General features: G+C 48.6%; 1 protein-coding gene across 3 annotated transcripts in view; it reads left to right on the top strand.

The window, feature by feature from the left end:
* The window catches only part of Tmprss13 (transmembrane serine protease 13), a 28,415-nt gene extending 14,305 nt beyond the window's left edge, over nucleotides 1–14,110 (top strand). For all 3 annotated transcript variants that reach the window (XM_028783841.1, XM_028783840.1, XM_028783839.1), the window contains 9 exons: nucleotides 1,715–1,844; nucleotides 4,529–4,621; nucleotides 5,496–5,539; nucleotides 6,558–6,720; nucleotides 7,523–7,695; nucleotides 11,075–11,173; nucleotides 13,022–13,164; nucleotides 13,295–13,447; nucleotides 14,028–14,110. In XM_028783841.1, the coding sequence (XP_028639674.1) occupies nucleotides 1,715–1,844; nucleotides 4,529–4,621; nucleotides 5,496–5,539; nucleotides 6,558–6,720; nucleotides 7,523–7,695; nucleotides 11,075–11,173; nucleotides 13,022–13,164; nucleotides 13,295–13,447; nucleotides 14,028–14,054 (1,025 nt within the window). In that variant the 3' untranslated portion in view covers nucleotides 14,055–14,110. The remainder of the gene's footprint in view (nucleotides 1–1,714; nucleotides 1,845–4,528; nucleotides 4,622–5,495; nucleotides 5,540–6,557; nucleotides 6,721–7,522; nucleotides 7,696–11,074; nucleotides 11,174–13,021; nucleotides 13,165–13,294; nucleotides 13,448–14,027) is intronic.
* The last annotated feature ends 2,630 nt before the right edge of the window (nucleotides 14,111–16,740 follow it).

Below are 16,740 nucleotides of genomic sequence, written 5' to 3'. Positions count from 1 at the left end.
TATGTGTGTATGTATATGTGTGTGTATATGTGTGTGTATGTGTGTATGTGTGTGCATGTGTATATGTGTGTGTATGTGTGTGTATGTGAGTGTATGCGTGTGTATGTGTGTGTATGTATGTATATGAGTGTATGTGTGTGTATGTGTATATGTGTGTATGTGTGTATGTGTGTGTATGTGTGTGTATGTGTGTGTATGTGTGTGCATGTGTATATGTGTGTGCATGTGTGTGTATGTGAGTGTATGCGTGTGTATGTGTGTATGTGTATATGTGTGTGTATGTGTGTGTACCTGCACATGTATGTGCATGTACACATGCATGTGTGTCCACACATGTGTACTCTGGCTACTACACACTATACTTCAGAATGTAACAACGCAGACAGAGGCAATGGGTAGAACATCGGAAGATCTTAGCTTGAATCATAGACGACAAAGATTTGGAATTCTCAACTGAGGAAGCTCGAATGGTTGAGAAACACCTAAAGAAGTGTTCAGCATCCCTAGTCATCAGGAAAATGCAAATGAAAACAACACTGAGATTCCACCTCACACCAGTCAGAATGGCTAAGATAAAAAACACAGATGACAGCACATGTTGGCGAGGATGTGGAGAAAGAGGAACACTCCTCCACTGTTGGTGGGATTGTAAACTGGTACAACCACTGTGGAAAGCAGTCTGGCTGTATCTCAGAAAATTAAACATAATGTTACCTGAGGACCCAGCTATACCACTCCTGGGCATATACCCAAAAGACGTTTCAACATACAACAGGGACACATGCTACACCACGTTCATAACAGTCTTATTTATAATAGCCAGAAGTTGGAAAGAACCCAGATGCCCTTCAACAGAAGAATGGATGCAGAAAATGTGGTACATTTATACAATGGAGTACTACTCAGCTATTAAAAACAATGAGTTCACGAAATTCTTAGGCAAATGGATGGAGCTGGAAAATATCATCTTGAGTGAGGTGACCCAATCTCAAAAGAACATACATGGTATGCACTCACTGAGAAGTGGGTGTTGGGATTTGGAATTTGATTTGGGGTGTCATGAGCCATGGATAAATGACCCGATTCTTAGGGCTTCTGACTTCTAATTTTTAAAATGAATGCACTGGGTGAGTTTGGTGACTCTTAAAGAAAATCTGAAACTGTAAGACAGAGGCAAACAGATAATCTGACTGGGACAGACAGACTGAGGGTGCTCCGGAATCCCATTCCTCTTTATTCAGCGGGCGACCCCTGTAATTTTTTAATGTCCTAGATGAGCACGGAGACCTGTTGAGCTGTAGTTCTCTGCGTTTGTGTTTGTTGAGTGGTGCAGCTGTCTATCCTTTCACCTCTCCACTGATAACACATATGCCCTTGCCCACGACTGCACAATCTGTGAGCAAGCCTGTCCTATGAGCACACACTCCGATCATGGCTCCTCGACTTCTTAACATCTTCTCCTTTGAGCGTGTCATTGCCTCAGAGTGAGATGCTTGCTCCTCTCCCAGAAATGGTCTCCTGAGTCCTGTTGGATGAAGAGCTGTCAAGCCAGAGCCCCTTTGCTTCAGCTCTGTTTACTGAAGGCCTTGGCCCTCCAGCCATTGCTGCTTAACCATTTTTTCCATACCTTTCCCAGAGCCTCCCATAACGTATTCCCAAGAGCTTGAAGCCTCCAGGGTGCTGAGACCCTTCTCTGCTCTTTTCTGTTCTGCAGTCAGGTTCGACTGGGACAAATCCCTCCTGAAAGTCTACTCTGGGTCTTCTGGTGAGTGGCTTCCTGTCTGCAGCAGCAGCTGGAACGACACGGACTCCAAGAGGACCTGCCAGCAGCTGGGCTTTGACAGGTGAACAAAGAGTCCATTCAGCGGGAGCTTCGCAGAATCTGTGTCAAAAATGTTAAAGAAAGGGGGCTGGAGAGATGGCTCCGCGGTTGAGAGCACTGACTGCTCTTCCGAAGGTCATGAGTTCGGATCCCAGCAACCAGATGGTGGTTCAAAACCACCCATAATGGGATCTGATGCCCTCTTAGGGTGTCTGAAGACAGCAACAGGGTACTTACATATAATAAATAAGTAAAAACCTTTGGGCCGGAGCGAGCGGGGGCTGGAGTGAGCGGGGACTGGAAGGAAAAAAAAGTTAAAGAAAGAAGGGAGGAAGGGAAGGAAGGAAGAAGGGAGAGAGGAAGAAATAGAGGGAAGGAAGGAAAAAGGGAAGAGAAGGAGTCCTGCAGGACTCTTGCTTATTCTACCAACTCAAGAAACCCCTGAGTCGTTCAAAAACCTGGGATCCCCTGAGTGTCCGGGAGCTATGTTCTCCCCTCCCCCAGGGCTCTTTCTGTGAAAGCACCCTCACGGCCATTACCACATTAAGCTGGCTCTGTGAGGAGTACAGGTGTTTGGACAGATCTTACATACATGTGAGCACTAGGAGCCCAGATGTGCAAAGCTCTCTGGTGGCCTTTAGCCATAGCAGTTGTGAAGTGACTTGCTTATTTAACTCACTGAATGATAAACGAGATAGAACCAGGGGTGAGGGGTGGGGGGGGCTGGCCAGGTCCTAGGAAGCTTTGGCTTTAAAAGGTTGACACCAAGAAGCCAGTATTGGTGAGTGAAGTAGGAAGTGAAGGAACCTTCCTACTTGAAGGTTTCTCCCACCTGAAGGCCAGGTAGACACCTCCACTCACTGTCTTGTCTGAGTTGTGTGTGTGGTTACATACATGTTCATGCATGTGGAGACCAGAGAGTCAACCTCATGTGTTTCTCAGGAGTCAGCCACCTTATTTTTTCAGAAAGAGTCTCTTATTAGCCTGAAGCCTGTAAGGTAAGCTAGTCTATCTGGCCATCCAGCCCCAGGGATCTGCCTGTCTCTACTTCACAGTGGTGCGATTATGAGCACGCCTCCATGCCTGCCTTTTTACATGAGTCCTCATGCTTTTGTGGCAAGTACCTTCCAAGCTGAGCTACAGCCTCAGCCCTTTATCTGAGTTCTTAAGCTGAGCAGGTTAGGGATGAAAGAATGAATGAATGAATGAATGAATGAATGTTGCCCTTAGAAGAAACACCTAGAAAGATAGGGTTGGAGCTAGGACTTAGAGCTAGTTCTCCGCTGCCACCTCAGTCCCTGGTGGGTAAAGGAGGGACTGACTGATCCAGACTGAATAAGGGAGTGGGAGTCTAGGGATGGGGTGATGGGTGGGGGTGGGGGTAGTAGTGCAGGGTGGGGGTTGAGGAGGCCTTTGTCTCAGAGCCACCAGGTGATCTGAGACCCCCTCGACATTCTCTTTGAATGGCATTTTTGCAAGGAAGATTCCTCCTCAGAGCTTCTAGGAGACCATGTGATACACAGGCATAAAAGAACAATATCCTCTAATGTAATTCGGGAAAGGCTTATCTCAGCAATCCCACACCGAGCGTATGAGTGGCCTCTGCTGGGACACCATGGAGAAAATTCCTTGGGCTTGCTTACAGGGCCTGCATATTGAGAGGCCCAGTTCACAGATGGATATAGAATGTTCTAGAAATGTGCACAAGTTCCAGGCAGAAAGTAGAACATAACAGAATCACTGGGGTCCTTGGGAGAATGTTCCTCCCAGACTGAATCTCTACGATTAAGACTAAGAACTTATTTAGCAAATGCCCAAAGGGATTCAGAGGGGTGCTCCTCTGAGAGTCACCATTGTATATACTGGGTCATCTTTGGGGGGACCTGGAGCACTCACGTTGGTGCTTAGTAGGTCTTGGCGTGGTGCTTATGCCACTGGACTGTGGGTCACAGTTTGGATAGTGTCTTAGTTGCTATTGCCACTGCTGTGATAAAACACTGTGACCAAAAACTCATTTGGGGAAGGACTTTCTTCTAGTTACATACTCAGGTCATGCTTTATCACTGAAGAAAATCAGAGCAGGAACCCAGAGGCCGGAACTGAAGGCAGAGACATAGAAGAACACTGCCCATCAGCAGGCTTTTAAAATACAACTTGGTACCACCTGCCTAGGGAATGGCGTCACTCATAGTGAGCCTGGCCCTCCCAGATCAATCATTAAGGAAGAAAATGCCCCACAGACTTGCCCATAGGCCAATCCTATGGGGGCGTTTTTCCTCAATGCAGAGTTCTTTCCAATTGGCTCTCGCTGGTGTCAAGCTGACATATAAAGCAGCCAGTCTAGATATAAAGGGCTCTCAAAGTCAATGAGGCATCAAAACTACCTGGGGCTGTTAAAACAGGCTGGGCGCCTCTCAGAGCTGTTTCTGTAAGTCTGAGGTGGAGCTAAGAATGTACCTTTCTTACCAGATACTGGTGACATGGCCAGATCAACACCGTAGTGGAGAGCTACTGGGCCAGTTGCAGGGCTGGCAGGGGCAGGAGCAGAATGTATGTTGAAGCTGGACTTTGAAAGCTATGTAGGAGTGGCCACTGCACAGTGCATTCTAGTCTGCCTTTGTCTGATGAGCTCTGTGGCTCTAATACCGCTGGGAGACTTGGGGTCTAACTGTCTGCAGGCTATTCATTCTTCCCTCTTCTCTGCAGTGCTTACCGAACGACTGAGGTGGCCCACAGGGACGTCACCAGCAGCTTCTTACTCGCTGAATACAACTCCACCATCCAGGAAAGCCTCTACAGGTGCAGTGGAACAACCCGACTGTCTGTATGGACAGACAGAGGACTGAGGGACCCGAGGAGGGTGCTCACAGTTGGGGAGTCACTCTCTCATGCTCTCCTGGGACCCAGACTCCCAGGCTCCCTTGCAATGCCAGGAGCACTGAGGATAGCTTGGGCTTAAAAGCTCTTGTCTCAGATCTGGTGCAGGGATCACCCCAAGGTTGGAGGTTCCTGCCTCCTAATCTCTAAAAGCAACTTAGAAACCTTGGAGATCCAGAGAGCTAAGTGTTTGGATTAAAAGGCTCCCCATGGTGGACTTTAGAGAGGAAAGAGGCATCATTGGGGACAGGAGCAGGGGACTGACAGGTACTAGTGGTGGGGGCCCAGGAGGTCCATCTGGGAAGCCTCAGCCCTTCCTGCCATCTTTACACTGCAGTCGCTCCCCCTGAAGGTGGGAGGTAGTCTTCCAGCCTTGCTTTCCTGTCCTTAGAATGAGAGAAGCAAACCTCCAGTTAAGAGATGATCCCTCGGCACCGCTTTGAGCTAGGCTGTCTGCATGCTACAGTGAGGCCGTACAAGAGGCTCATTAGAAAGAGCTGGGACCATGGAGGCTTGCTTGGCTTCCAAGAACAGGGAACTAGCGGGGGTGGGGTGGGGGTGGGGGGTGGTTCACCGTCTGAAAACGGGGAGGAGATGGGGATTATGATGAAGATAGTTTGTTCCATCCATCTTCCCAGAGAAAGCCAAGTAAGGAAGACTGTCCTACTGGGAAAGGGAAGGTCTGACTTGCCGCTATTGTTAAAGGTGGAAATGAGGCAGGGTCTGAGCAGGTACCAGTCAGGAAGAGGAGGCAACTGCTCATTTCCTTTCTCACCCTTTGTGCCCCATACTCCAGGTCGGAATGTCCTTCCCAGCGGTATGTCTCCCTCCAGTGTTCCCGTAAGTAAACTCTTCTTCTTGGAGTGTGGTCTATGCGGGTGGGATAAGGCACTGTCTAGGGAGCTCGATCCTTTACCTGCCATTCCCAGGGAGCCATATGAGTCCCCTAGACTTTTGGTAGGGGCTGAGAACTGAGGGAGGACAGCAGGAGTGGACTAGCTGACAGGTTTGGGTCAACATTCACTTGAGTGCTTGTCCATGAAGGGTACCTCATCTGCATCTGTAAGACAAGGCTGGAGTTACTGACTCTGAGAGCCCTGCATGGCAATTTCCATTACTGGTCACTGTTCCTTGCCTAAGATGGGAACCCAGGCAGGTGACACTTGACCTTGGAGTTGACCCCTAAGCCATAGCTTCAAGTGATCCCACAAGGTCTATGTTCTTGGTGGTGAAGCCAGGGTGCAGGCTGACCCACTGTTGTGGCTGCAGTGCCCACTGCTCAGATCGTGTGCCGCCCTCTCTCCTCTGCAAGCAGGAAAGCCCCATATCTGAGCACTCTCGGCAGGCTGCCCCTCCCTGTCCCAGGTTTGACTCATTCCAGACTTGCTCCCTGTGCAACCCAGCTATGCGTCATAGGAAATATATTTATTTCTCCTTGATTTTGAAATAAGAGACTGCCATGCTAGTCCTCACCAGTTCAGGGTTGTGACAGCATCTTTTACTTTTCTGAGCCCTTGATGACAGTCCTGGGACTCACTCTCTTAACCAAGCCAGACTCAAGGCCGAAACATTGACCATGAAGTGAGCATTTGCCAGATTAATGAAAGAACGAATGAAAGAACGAATGAATGAATGGGAACAAGGCAGAAGCTACCTCAGGTCAGACTTCCTACTAGATAACTCGAGAAGGCCAAGATCACCTTGTACTACTTCTGCTTGGACAGGGAATAGGTGGGCCACATTAGACTCTTTGGACAAAGGGTGACCTTCATTCAGTTGCCTGCCCGGAGCTCGAGAAGAGCAGAAGAGGCTCTAAAAGAAGCAAATGTCATATTCTGTCTTCTCCATTTCCCCCCAGACTGTGGTCTGAGAGCTATGACCGGGCGGATCGTGGGAGGGGCTCTGACCTCAGAGAGCAAGTGGCCCTGGCAAGTTAGCCTACACTTCGGCACCACCCACATCTGCGGGGGCACACTCATCGATGCCCAGTGGGTGCTCACCGCTGCCCACTGTTTCTTTGTGTAAGTGCCTGAGAGACCCTTGACAAGATGCTGTTGGGGACTTGGAGCCACTAGGAAGGGCTTACACAAACTCTAGTCTACAACTAAGCTGAGTTCCCCAGGGTCAGGCAACTCAGCTACTGCTCAAAAGACTAAGTGTGAAAGAGGGTTTGGTTCTGAGCTTGGGACAAGGATGAAAAACGAGGTCCCGAGGAAAAGGGAGACAGGCTGGAAGACCTCTGGATCCTTTCCCTGGCGAGCAGATAAAAGGAAGCTCCAGGCTCATTACCACCTCCCTCAACCAGCTGCAGAGCTACCAGCAGAAGAGTCTGACAATCGGGGATGCTGTCTCAAGACTTGAGGGACAGGGACAGCAGGAGGGTGGTACAGGTGGCTCCTGAGAGGTCCTAGCAGCCTCTGGGGACCCATAGCATTGACTTCGTAGACACTGGCTTCCTGAGTAAAGAAACTTCATTATCTTGTCTTGTCTAAATCGCTGATGGCATCTGTCTTCCTGCCATGCCTCCATCCTTAGTGGGATGCAGATGAGGTAGTAGTGGGGTGAATCCCACACAGAGAAATTGCTTATTCTGTTGCTTTTTCACACTCTAAGGTGCAGGCCAGTTCAGAACAACTTTGAAGAGGTTGAGGGATGGTTTTGGGTTTCATAAGATAGAGAAGTTCTCCAGAGGTCATTTTATCCATCCCCCTGTCTCCAGGCTAGTGCTCCTGCTTTGCCCCTACCCCTGTGGGTAGCAGATGCAGCCAGTGAATTCTGCCAGGTATACAACTGGACAGCACTCATACCCTGTGGCTCTTGTAGGACCCGGGAGAAGATTCTGGAGGGGTGGAAGGTATACGCAGGCACCAGCAACTTGCACCAGCTGCCTGAGGCTGCCTCAATCTCCCAGATCATCATTAACAGCAACTACACGGATGAACAGGATGACTATGACATCGCTCTCATAAGGCTGTCCAAGCCCTTGACCCTGTCAGGTGAGCGAGTGTGTGTCCTTGCTTCCCGGAAACCCTTGACTTGGCAGCCGCTGTTTACCCAGCTTAGGGACTCAAGCATTTTAGAGACCATTACATAGAATGTAGTTATTTTACAGGTAGGAAAACTGGGGTCTGGAGGAGATGGCTCAGTGGGAAAGTTCTGGCTGAACAAGAATGAGGATTGAGTACAGATTCCAGAGCCCCAGTGAAAAGCAGGGTATGCTAACAGGTGCCTGTAATCTCAGTACTGGGGAGCAGAGACTAGAGAGTGCCAGGGGTTTGGTGGCCAGCCAAAGCTTCTAGTTCCGTGTCTCAAAAACACAAAGTATAGAAGTGATCGGGGAAAGACATCTTGACATGAATTTTTGACCTGTGCATGTGTGTGCATGTCTGTATGTGAGTACTCATGTGCATGCGCATGCGCACAAACACACACACACACACACACACACACACACACACACACAAGAGAATACATAAGGGAAGAAAGGAAAAAATAACTAGGGAAACTTAGGCCCAAGATTTGAAATATGTGTTTCCCAAATGGCACATCTCATATTCCAAATTGGCCACGGGGCTAGCATTTGTATACTGATCTTAATAACTATAAGTATATTGAATCAACTCACTGTTAGTAACTATGCACTTGAGAGCTGCCAGCCAGTGCCCTGGTAGTGACAAAACACCTAGTAAAAGCACTTTAAGGTCAGAAGGCTTTACTTTGGTTCTTAGCCCATCATGGTGGAGGAGCAGTGGCAGGCAATTTCATGGCAGTGGGACTGTGTAGCTACTTTCTCATATCCAAGTGGGGATGGGCTATAAACCTTTAGGTCCTCCCCCTTAAACCTGCTTCCTCCAGTGAAGACCACCTCCTAAGGCTCCCACAACTTCCCAAAGCAATACCAGCAAGCTGGGACCAAGAGTGCAAACACACAGGTTTGTATGGGACTTTTGACATTTAAGTCACAACACAGTAGGGTATATTTGATATGTTTGCGTGTGTGCGTTCTGCCCAACTAGCCCAGAAGAGCAGAGCCTATGAGCTCCATTTAAGATATGGAGAAGTAGAGTTTTAGAGGGACTCGTTAACTGTGGCGTTGAGTGACAGGCTCCCACATGGTTGATTGGTCTGATTCTGAAGCAAGGTTCTTCCCCCTGGCTCTGGGCTAGCTAATGGCATACATTGCAGTGAAGAACATGAGTTGAGCACAGGCTTGACTGTCCAACATGGGACAGGATGTCCAAAGGAGGCTACATGACAGAAAGATCACAGCGGTGCTCAGATCACTGGGAACACCGAACGTCAAAGAAGGCTTCATTCATTCAGTCACTCATTTGATTACCTCTTCCTGTGTGTCTACTACACAGCCAATGGCAAATTGAACAAAATGGGAAGTGAACACCAAGAGCTCCAGAAGGGGCCAACGATGTCGTGTTAGGGGATCAGAAGGAGCTGTTAAGGCAGTCAGAGGTGGTAGGCTGACGGGCAGTGCAGAGGATAGCTAAGGTGAAGTCTAAAAGAACTGAGGGGCCTGGGCAGATGACCCAGTGCTTAAGAGCAAACACTGCTCTATCTGAGGACCCAGGTCTCCAGCACCAAGTCTAGCAGTGCACACTACCTTTCACTCCAGCTCCGTGGGAACTGGCACCCTCTTTTGACCCCCACAGGCACCCCTACACAGACACACACATACATGTAATTAAAATTTTAAATCTTTAAAGAGACTCTTAAAGACAGGTTAAAGACACTTAGAAGAGGGCCTGGAGACTAGGGGAAGGGCTGTCTACCATAAGAAGTCTTGTGGAAGGGAAGCAGGTACTCATTTGGAGGACCAGGCTTCCCAGAATCCTTGGAAAACTCTGATTGGTCCAGACATCCTGGAGCCTTGAGCCTGTGAATGGATGTTTCCTCACATGTTCATTAGGGAAGTAGTGTTTGCCACTCATCGGAACAGCTAGTTCATCAGAGAGCCCTGGGCAGAGAGCTCTGTGGTGAAGATGTCTCTGAACTGCTTCTCTATAGCCACACCCAGGCCCAACTTCAGAGCCTAGAGCTAAGGGTTGGAGGGGGGCACATGGGGAGACTCAACCAACCATTTCCCCTGCAACTCACACAAACAAACCACGAACCTGAGCAGGCTTTCTCAACCTTATACAACGAACTCTCAAACCATTTGGCTAAAACTTCTGAGTTTTACCCAGTTTCTCTCCTGGTGTAGGTCTGTCCCGGGGCATGAGGAAGATCATTCATCTAAGAACCACGGTTTGGATTTATGTAGCCCTAGGGTCAGGCCATAAACTCAGATTTTTGGTTTACAAATCAGGAAAGGATTTTCTTGAACTACAGTATTTTCTGTGAAAACTCAATAGTTTAAACTCCTCTCCAGACAAGAGGAATCTGGAATCTGCAGCTACAAGATGCTTAAACACACACACACACACACACACACACACACACACACACACCACACACACACACACACCACACACACACCACACACACAATAACCTGTTCTAGGATAATTCCTCCGTTGAGATTCTCTTCCCAAGGGATGCCAGGTTACGGCAAGTTGACATTTGAAACTAACCATCGCTTCCAGAATTCTTCCTTCCTTGCTTGGTCCCCCTCCATCCTCAGACGTTCACTGATCCTGAGTCTGGGTCAGGCCGAGAAATGTGCAGAATGCAGTAATGAACGGAACAGATGACTGAGAATGCTGCACAAGTCTATCAGCGAATGTTCTCCTTCTGTAATTCGGAGTCGAGTGGCCAGTGGCACAGACCAACTAGAGGGGTCCTGTGCAAAGGGAGCTTATGAAGCAATACACAATAACACTTGATCAATAAGGCCAACATGGGAGCTCGCTAGCAGCGGTTTGTGGTCTCAGTCTTTAGGTATGTGCTCTTCCTGCCTGGAGGGTTTACTCACGTCAGATGAACGTTTTGACGGAGAGCCTCCAGTGGTGGCCAGCCAACAGGTGCCCTCCTGGATCAGGCAGCATACAACATAGCCCTAACATCTGAAATTTATCTTTCTTTGTCCATGCTTTGAGGGAAAGACCTGGAAGAGTCTTAGCCAAGAGAGCTGCTCTTAATGGAGACACTCTACCTTGTGTCAGCTTGGTTCCAACAACCTCTAAAAGCTGTACCTCTGTGAACACAATAGCACCGGAAGGAGAATGGCTTCATGGGTGCTGACAGCCCACTGATGGCTGAAAGCTTCAAATGAAAGGACAGACTTGCATATCTGGTCATTCCAAAGCCTTGGCAGATTCAGAGCTGCTGAGAGAGCAAGGATGCAGTTGCTCCGCCCCGTCCCTCCCTCTACCCTAAACCCCATCCTGGCTTCTTCTCTGACAACCTCAATGTCTTGCTACAGCTCACATCCACCCTGCCTGCCTCCCTATGCATGGTCAGACCTTCAGCCTCAATGAGACCTGCTGGATCACGGGCTTCGGCAAAACCAAAGAAACAGATGGTGAGAGGTGGAGATGCAAGACGTGTGTGTGTGTGCGTGTGCGTATGCAGATGAAGGCTTATCTGAGTGAGAGTTTAGGTGTACAGACTCATAGGTAATATAGGAACATGTTTATATCAGCACAGTCCACATGATAACACCTAGGCAAGGCTGCCAGGAAACCCTTCAGCTGATTAGGTAGGTTTACTTCTTATGACAGTGAAAGGAAACACGCATTTCATTGAGAGGCTATTAGAAAAACTGGAGAGATGGCTCAGTGGTTAAGAGCACTTGCTACACTTCCAGAAGATCTAGGCTTAGTTCTCAGCACCCACAGAGTGGCTCACTACTCCCTGTAACTCCAGTTCCAGAGGATCTGAAGCTCTCTCTTGGCCTCCAAGGGCACCGGGTACATAGACAGAGACAAAAAGTTCTTGTATGTAAAATGAAATAAATGAATATTATTAAAAGAGGCTATTAGAAAGGGCTTACCATGGGCTGAGGGTAGCTTGGGGAGGGGCCAAGAGTGTGGTGCTTTTCTCTAGGTTGGATACTATTGAGAAGCAGTGGCTGGAAAATAATAATAATAATAACAACAATAATAATAATCTCATCTAGAAGGAAGGCAGAATCTAAGGCTATAACTGTAGAGGGGCAGTGGGCCCAGTACTGACTGCAAGAGCGCATGTTTGTTTGTGGTTTAAGTAAGGACTTCCTCGTATACTGGGTCCTTAACCCAGAGCCTGTTGCTTATGTCCAGGTGTTTGTTTATATTTTATTTGGGGACAAGGTCTCAGTCGGTTCCCCCGGCTGATGTTAAACTCATTTTACAGTCTAGGCTTGCTTTGAACTGATCCTTCTGCCTTAGCCTCCAGGGCAGCTGAGATTACAGGCCTGCATCACTAGGCCTGGCTGGGACCTTGTTTTCACCTGTCCTCAGGCAAGATGTCCTAAGACCTCAGCCTAAGCACTTTGTCTAGGGTCAGCTATAAATGACTATGGGTGTCCCTCAGAGGGACACTGAGGCCTGGCTAGCCTGGTCATTACAGCAGTCACTATTCTTTGGCTTCCTATGGTGGAAAGCTGACTGGTCTGGATACAGCCTTCTGACCTTGCCTGTTTCACCGATTAGGGACCAGAGGCAGGCAAATATTTTCTTCAGTCCTGTGTGTCTATACATGTAAATGGGAGGTGAAAGCATGTCCTAAAATCTTTAGGGACCTGAAAACAAACGGCATACAGAGATGACGCTTTGAATGTAGATGAGTGTGCAAAGTCGATGTGTTAGTTACTCTGCGCACTGCTGTCACAAAAATACCTGACGGAATAGCTTAAGGAAGGAAGAAAGGCTTACTAGCTCACAGGACACGGTCCCTGGTGGCAGGATGTCACTGCAGCAGCGGCGTGGGTGGCTCATCATACAATACTGCAGTCAGGAAGCAGAGTAAGAGAATCACTACTATCCAGCTCCGTCTCCTTTTTTGTTCAGTCTAGGACTTAGCCCATGGAGAGGCACTGCCCATATTAAGGATGGGTCTTCCTACCTCAGTTTACCTAACCAAGAAAATCCCACACAGGCATTTCCTGAGGCTTCTTTCCCAGGTGATTCTAGGTCCTGTCAAGTTGGCAATTCATACAAGCCATAGGCTTGTGGGTTCCCACAGGAGCAAGTCTTGGTGTTACGGTCATTGAGTTGTATGTCTGGTGTGAGGGTGTGTGTCCCACCATGTTTGGGTTTGGACACAGATGTGGTGTCCTCTACTCCCAGGAGGCTAGGGTCTGGGTCCTGAAGGTGCAGTTGATGTGTGTGAAACTTTCCACAGTCTCATTGGCTTCCTATTCTTTCTCCCCATGTTTACCTCACTGAAGAGAAGACATCTCCCTTCCTCCGAGAGGTTCAGGTCAACCTCATTGACTTCAAGAAATGCAATGACTACTCAGTCTATGACAGTTACCTTACCCCAAGGATGATGTGTGCAGGGGATCTTCGAGGAGGGAGGGACTCCTGCCAGGTGAGGACCTTGTGGGTGGGGCTCAGGTCTCATGACCCTGGAGGTGGGAGTAGGTGGAGTCATAGGATTGATATGAGGATCGGTGAACTACCCTTTCCTGATCAACTCACTCTTTGGCTCTTCCTTGCAGGGAGACAGTGGAGGACCTCTCGTCTGTGAGCAGAACAATCGCTGGTACCTGGCAGGTGTCACCAGCTGGGGCACAGGCTGTGGCCAGAAAAACAAGCCTGGTGTGTACACCAAAGTGACAGAAGTACTTCCCTGGATTTATAGAAAGATGGAGGTGAGCATTCAGCTCAGGGATGGAGCCTGGAGGAGGGAGAAGGGTATCCAGACAGACCATCCGAGTCATGTGCATTTGAGGATGTCCAAGGCAAGACTAGATGTCAGGCATGGGACCAGTCCAAGATGGCAGTTTTCCCTCCTTCTCCATTGAAACAGAGCCCGCAGCATTGCCAAGGGTGAACCTAGGCATGATGTCAGCACCAATGATGTCAGCACCAATATCGTTCTCCTCTCTCAGTGATACCCAAAGGTATCCAAATTGACCACTAGAGTGTGCTAGGAGGTTACCTTCCATGGCATGAAGTTGCCCATTAGGAGCTCAGCCCAGCCTAACTCTTCCCCATTCTCCTGTCTGTAACTGTAAAGCCCAGTGCTAAGACCAACACTCCCTCTCTCTGTAGGCATGATGATATGGGACTCAGAGGGAACTGTATCAGACGCCCCTGCCATAAGCCTCAGGGTACACTCCCTCTCTCTCAGAGAATGTGCCAGCAACATTCAGCTGGACTGGCCCTAGGCTCTCTAGTCCTTGAGCTTCTGTGTTTCATGCTTACTCTGTTTCCTGGTCTCTTCCTCAGAGTGAGGTACGCTTCCGGAAATCTTAACCATGCCCTTCTCACTTTGGTGATTGCTATGAAGATTCTGGCTAAAGGGACAGGCCATTTGCAGCATCTGGACCAGTGACCACCGGGCACCCTTGTTCCTTCCACCTCTGCTGTCTGCTGTCTCTGTGAGAGTGTGTATGTGGTGTGTGTGTGTGTGTGTGTGTGTGTGTGTGTGTGTGTGTGTTGCTATTCTTATAAGTTCTTCAGAAAACAGGAAAACTCGACTCTTCTCAGAATCCCAGGTTGGAAATCTGAAGTTAAGAGTTTGGGCACCAGGTGTGTTCCTAAGAGTCCATAAGTGGGGGTGGAGCCAAAAATGAGCCCAGGAAGGGCTTGGAACATGACAACAGCAGTTGTCACTCTCCTGACTCTGACTTCAAGACCAGCCCAGATTCATCAGACACCCAGCAGCCAGTGACACCACTGCTGTGCTGGGGCAGCAGCTGGTTTTGTCAGGGCCTGTCTTGTCAGTGCCTGGGCCATCTGTCCCTGGTGGAAAGCCGCTGGACGTCTTGGTCACTTGCAGCTGCTGTGGATTCCGGAGCTGAGCTCTGTCGTAGCTGTCCATCTCTGGGTGATGACTGTGACTCAGGCTTGCTGTACTTTTGGTCACAAGCTGTTGGGATGGATTTTATTTTTATATTTAAAATATAAAAGTAGATGCAACTTTAGGGTGTCTCCAAAAATCCTAGGGACCTTTGGGAGGTTTTTTTTTTTTTTTTTTTTTTTTTACATGAATCATTTCATGAACTCCAAGGGACCCGTGGGAGTTGTACCACTGTAGCATCCTATAATATATTACTGACTCCATAAAATCAGGTGAAGTGCCTTAATGAAATCCTCAGGACAGACACCCCCAAGTCGGTGTAGAGACTAGGGACCTTTGAAATACTCAGGGAAGAAACCCTTGTTTGGGTTGACAAACAAATCCAGTGCATGCTGATCTAGCCTCCAAAGACTATAGCCAGCCAGAAGAAATAAAGATGTGTGTGCTGCCCTGGATCGTCTTCCAGGACCCCGGGGAAGTCTACACATACTGCATCGTTTACACACAAGGGTTGACTATGACGTTTGCTTCTGTCGTCCTTCATCCTTCAGCTTTGTACTGACTCAAAAGGCCATAAAGAGAAAGTAAGAACTGTCCTCAGAACCCCTCAACAGCCCTTCTCCTGGTCTTCCCTGGACCTTTTATCTTGGTCACCTGTTGTTCCTCAGCTCCGCTCTCTTCAACCTTCCTTGGGCCTACCAGACCTCTTGTGATACTGAGTCTCTGACACAAGTTCAAGGAGATCAGACTGGTTCAGAACAGCTCAGGCAAGCTGGATGTAGCTGGAGTGGTTGGTCAGCATCAGACAGGGCTGGACCATTAGGGAATCTCTTCAAGGCTGGGAAGGAGGTGGCCAGCATCCGTGTCTGTAGAAGATCCCAGCAACGAGCTTTCATAATAAAAACGTGTGACATGAAAAAGTTGTTGGGTGCTTCATTGATGATGTAGGCAGAAAAATCAAGATGGCTTGCACTCTGCCCAGGTGCCCAGGCATCTCGGACATGCTTCTTGTTGACTTTCTCATCTGTGGCTTCTGCTCACCCATTCTCTCGTCTACTCATTAACTCCTTCCCCAATGATGCCCAGAGCACAGTGGTATCAGGTACTCATGCTAAGTCCACGTGATCCACGAGCAGCAAGCACCCTGTACTCTGTGTGATGGAAGGGATGGTTAAGTGTGGATACCGTGCTTGGAACGTGGGCATAGGGGCCACCAGCATCATCCACAGAGGTCAGGAAAGGCTTGGCGGAGGAGATGAGGTTTGAAGTGTGTTTTAAAGCGTAAGTGACCACTCCTAAAGTAGATGTGGCACGGGGCGGGCACTCTAGGGTCGGTCTCTCCCCCTGTCCTCTCCCTCTGTTTTTGTTATCTCAGCAACAAGGGTACTTTTTGTTTGTTTGTTTGTTTGTTTTTGTTTTTCGAGACAGGGTTTCTCTGTGTAGCCCTGGCTGTCCTGGAACTCACTCTGTAGACCAGGCTGGCCTCGAACTCAGAAATTCGCGTGCCTCTGCCTCCCAAGTGCTGGGATTAAAGGCGTGCGCCACCATCGCCCGGCTAACAAGGGTACTTATAAGCCCTAGTGATTACCCACTTTTTTACAAGCTGTGTTGGTGGCCTTTGGCCTCTTCTGCAAGATCTACCCTCCACTCTGCTCCCTAACTTTTGCTGTTGTTTTTTTTGTTTGTTTTTCAACTCAGGATTTCTCCTTGTAGCCCTGGCTGTCCTGGAACTAGCTCTGTAAACCAGACTGGCCTTTAACTCAGTGATCCATCTGTCACTGCTGTTTGCCACCACTGCCCAGATGTTCCCTCGGTTTTTAAACATCTACTACACTACCTTTAACAGTTATGACTCCACTAATGGCTGGCCAACACCACTACCACACATGTGGATGTCTGTTGCCACAGCCAACGTTTTCCAGGTCTGCATGTGCCCGGCCTATGATATGTATCTATTTCATTTGTATCTCTCATCGATGGCCAGGTGATCCTTCCTCTGACTCTTTTCTTGCTTCATCTGCACAAGAAGGCATAAGGATGGTGGGGGCTGTGGCTACTGGATTCCTTTTTTACAGTAACATGACTCCAATCCTGCCTGGAATGTCCAAGGTTTAACTCAATCAGAGTTATGTTTCTCAT

The sequence above is a fragment of the Grammomys surdaster genome, unplaced genomic scaffold, assembly GCF_004785775.1.
Source record: "Grammomys surdaster isolate TR1022 unplaced genomic scaffold, NIH_TR_1.0 1164, whole genome shotgun sequence".
In the NCBI taxonomy this organism is placed as follows: Eukaryota; Metazoa; Chordata; class Mammalia; order Rodentia; family Muridae; genus Grammomys; species Grammomys surdaster.
Note: the sequence above shows the minus strand (reverse complement) of the source record. Positions and strands in the feature narration are given on the sequence as shown.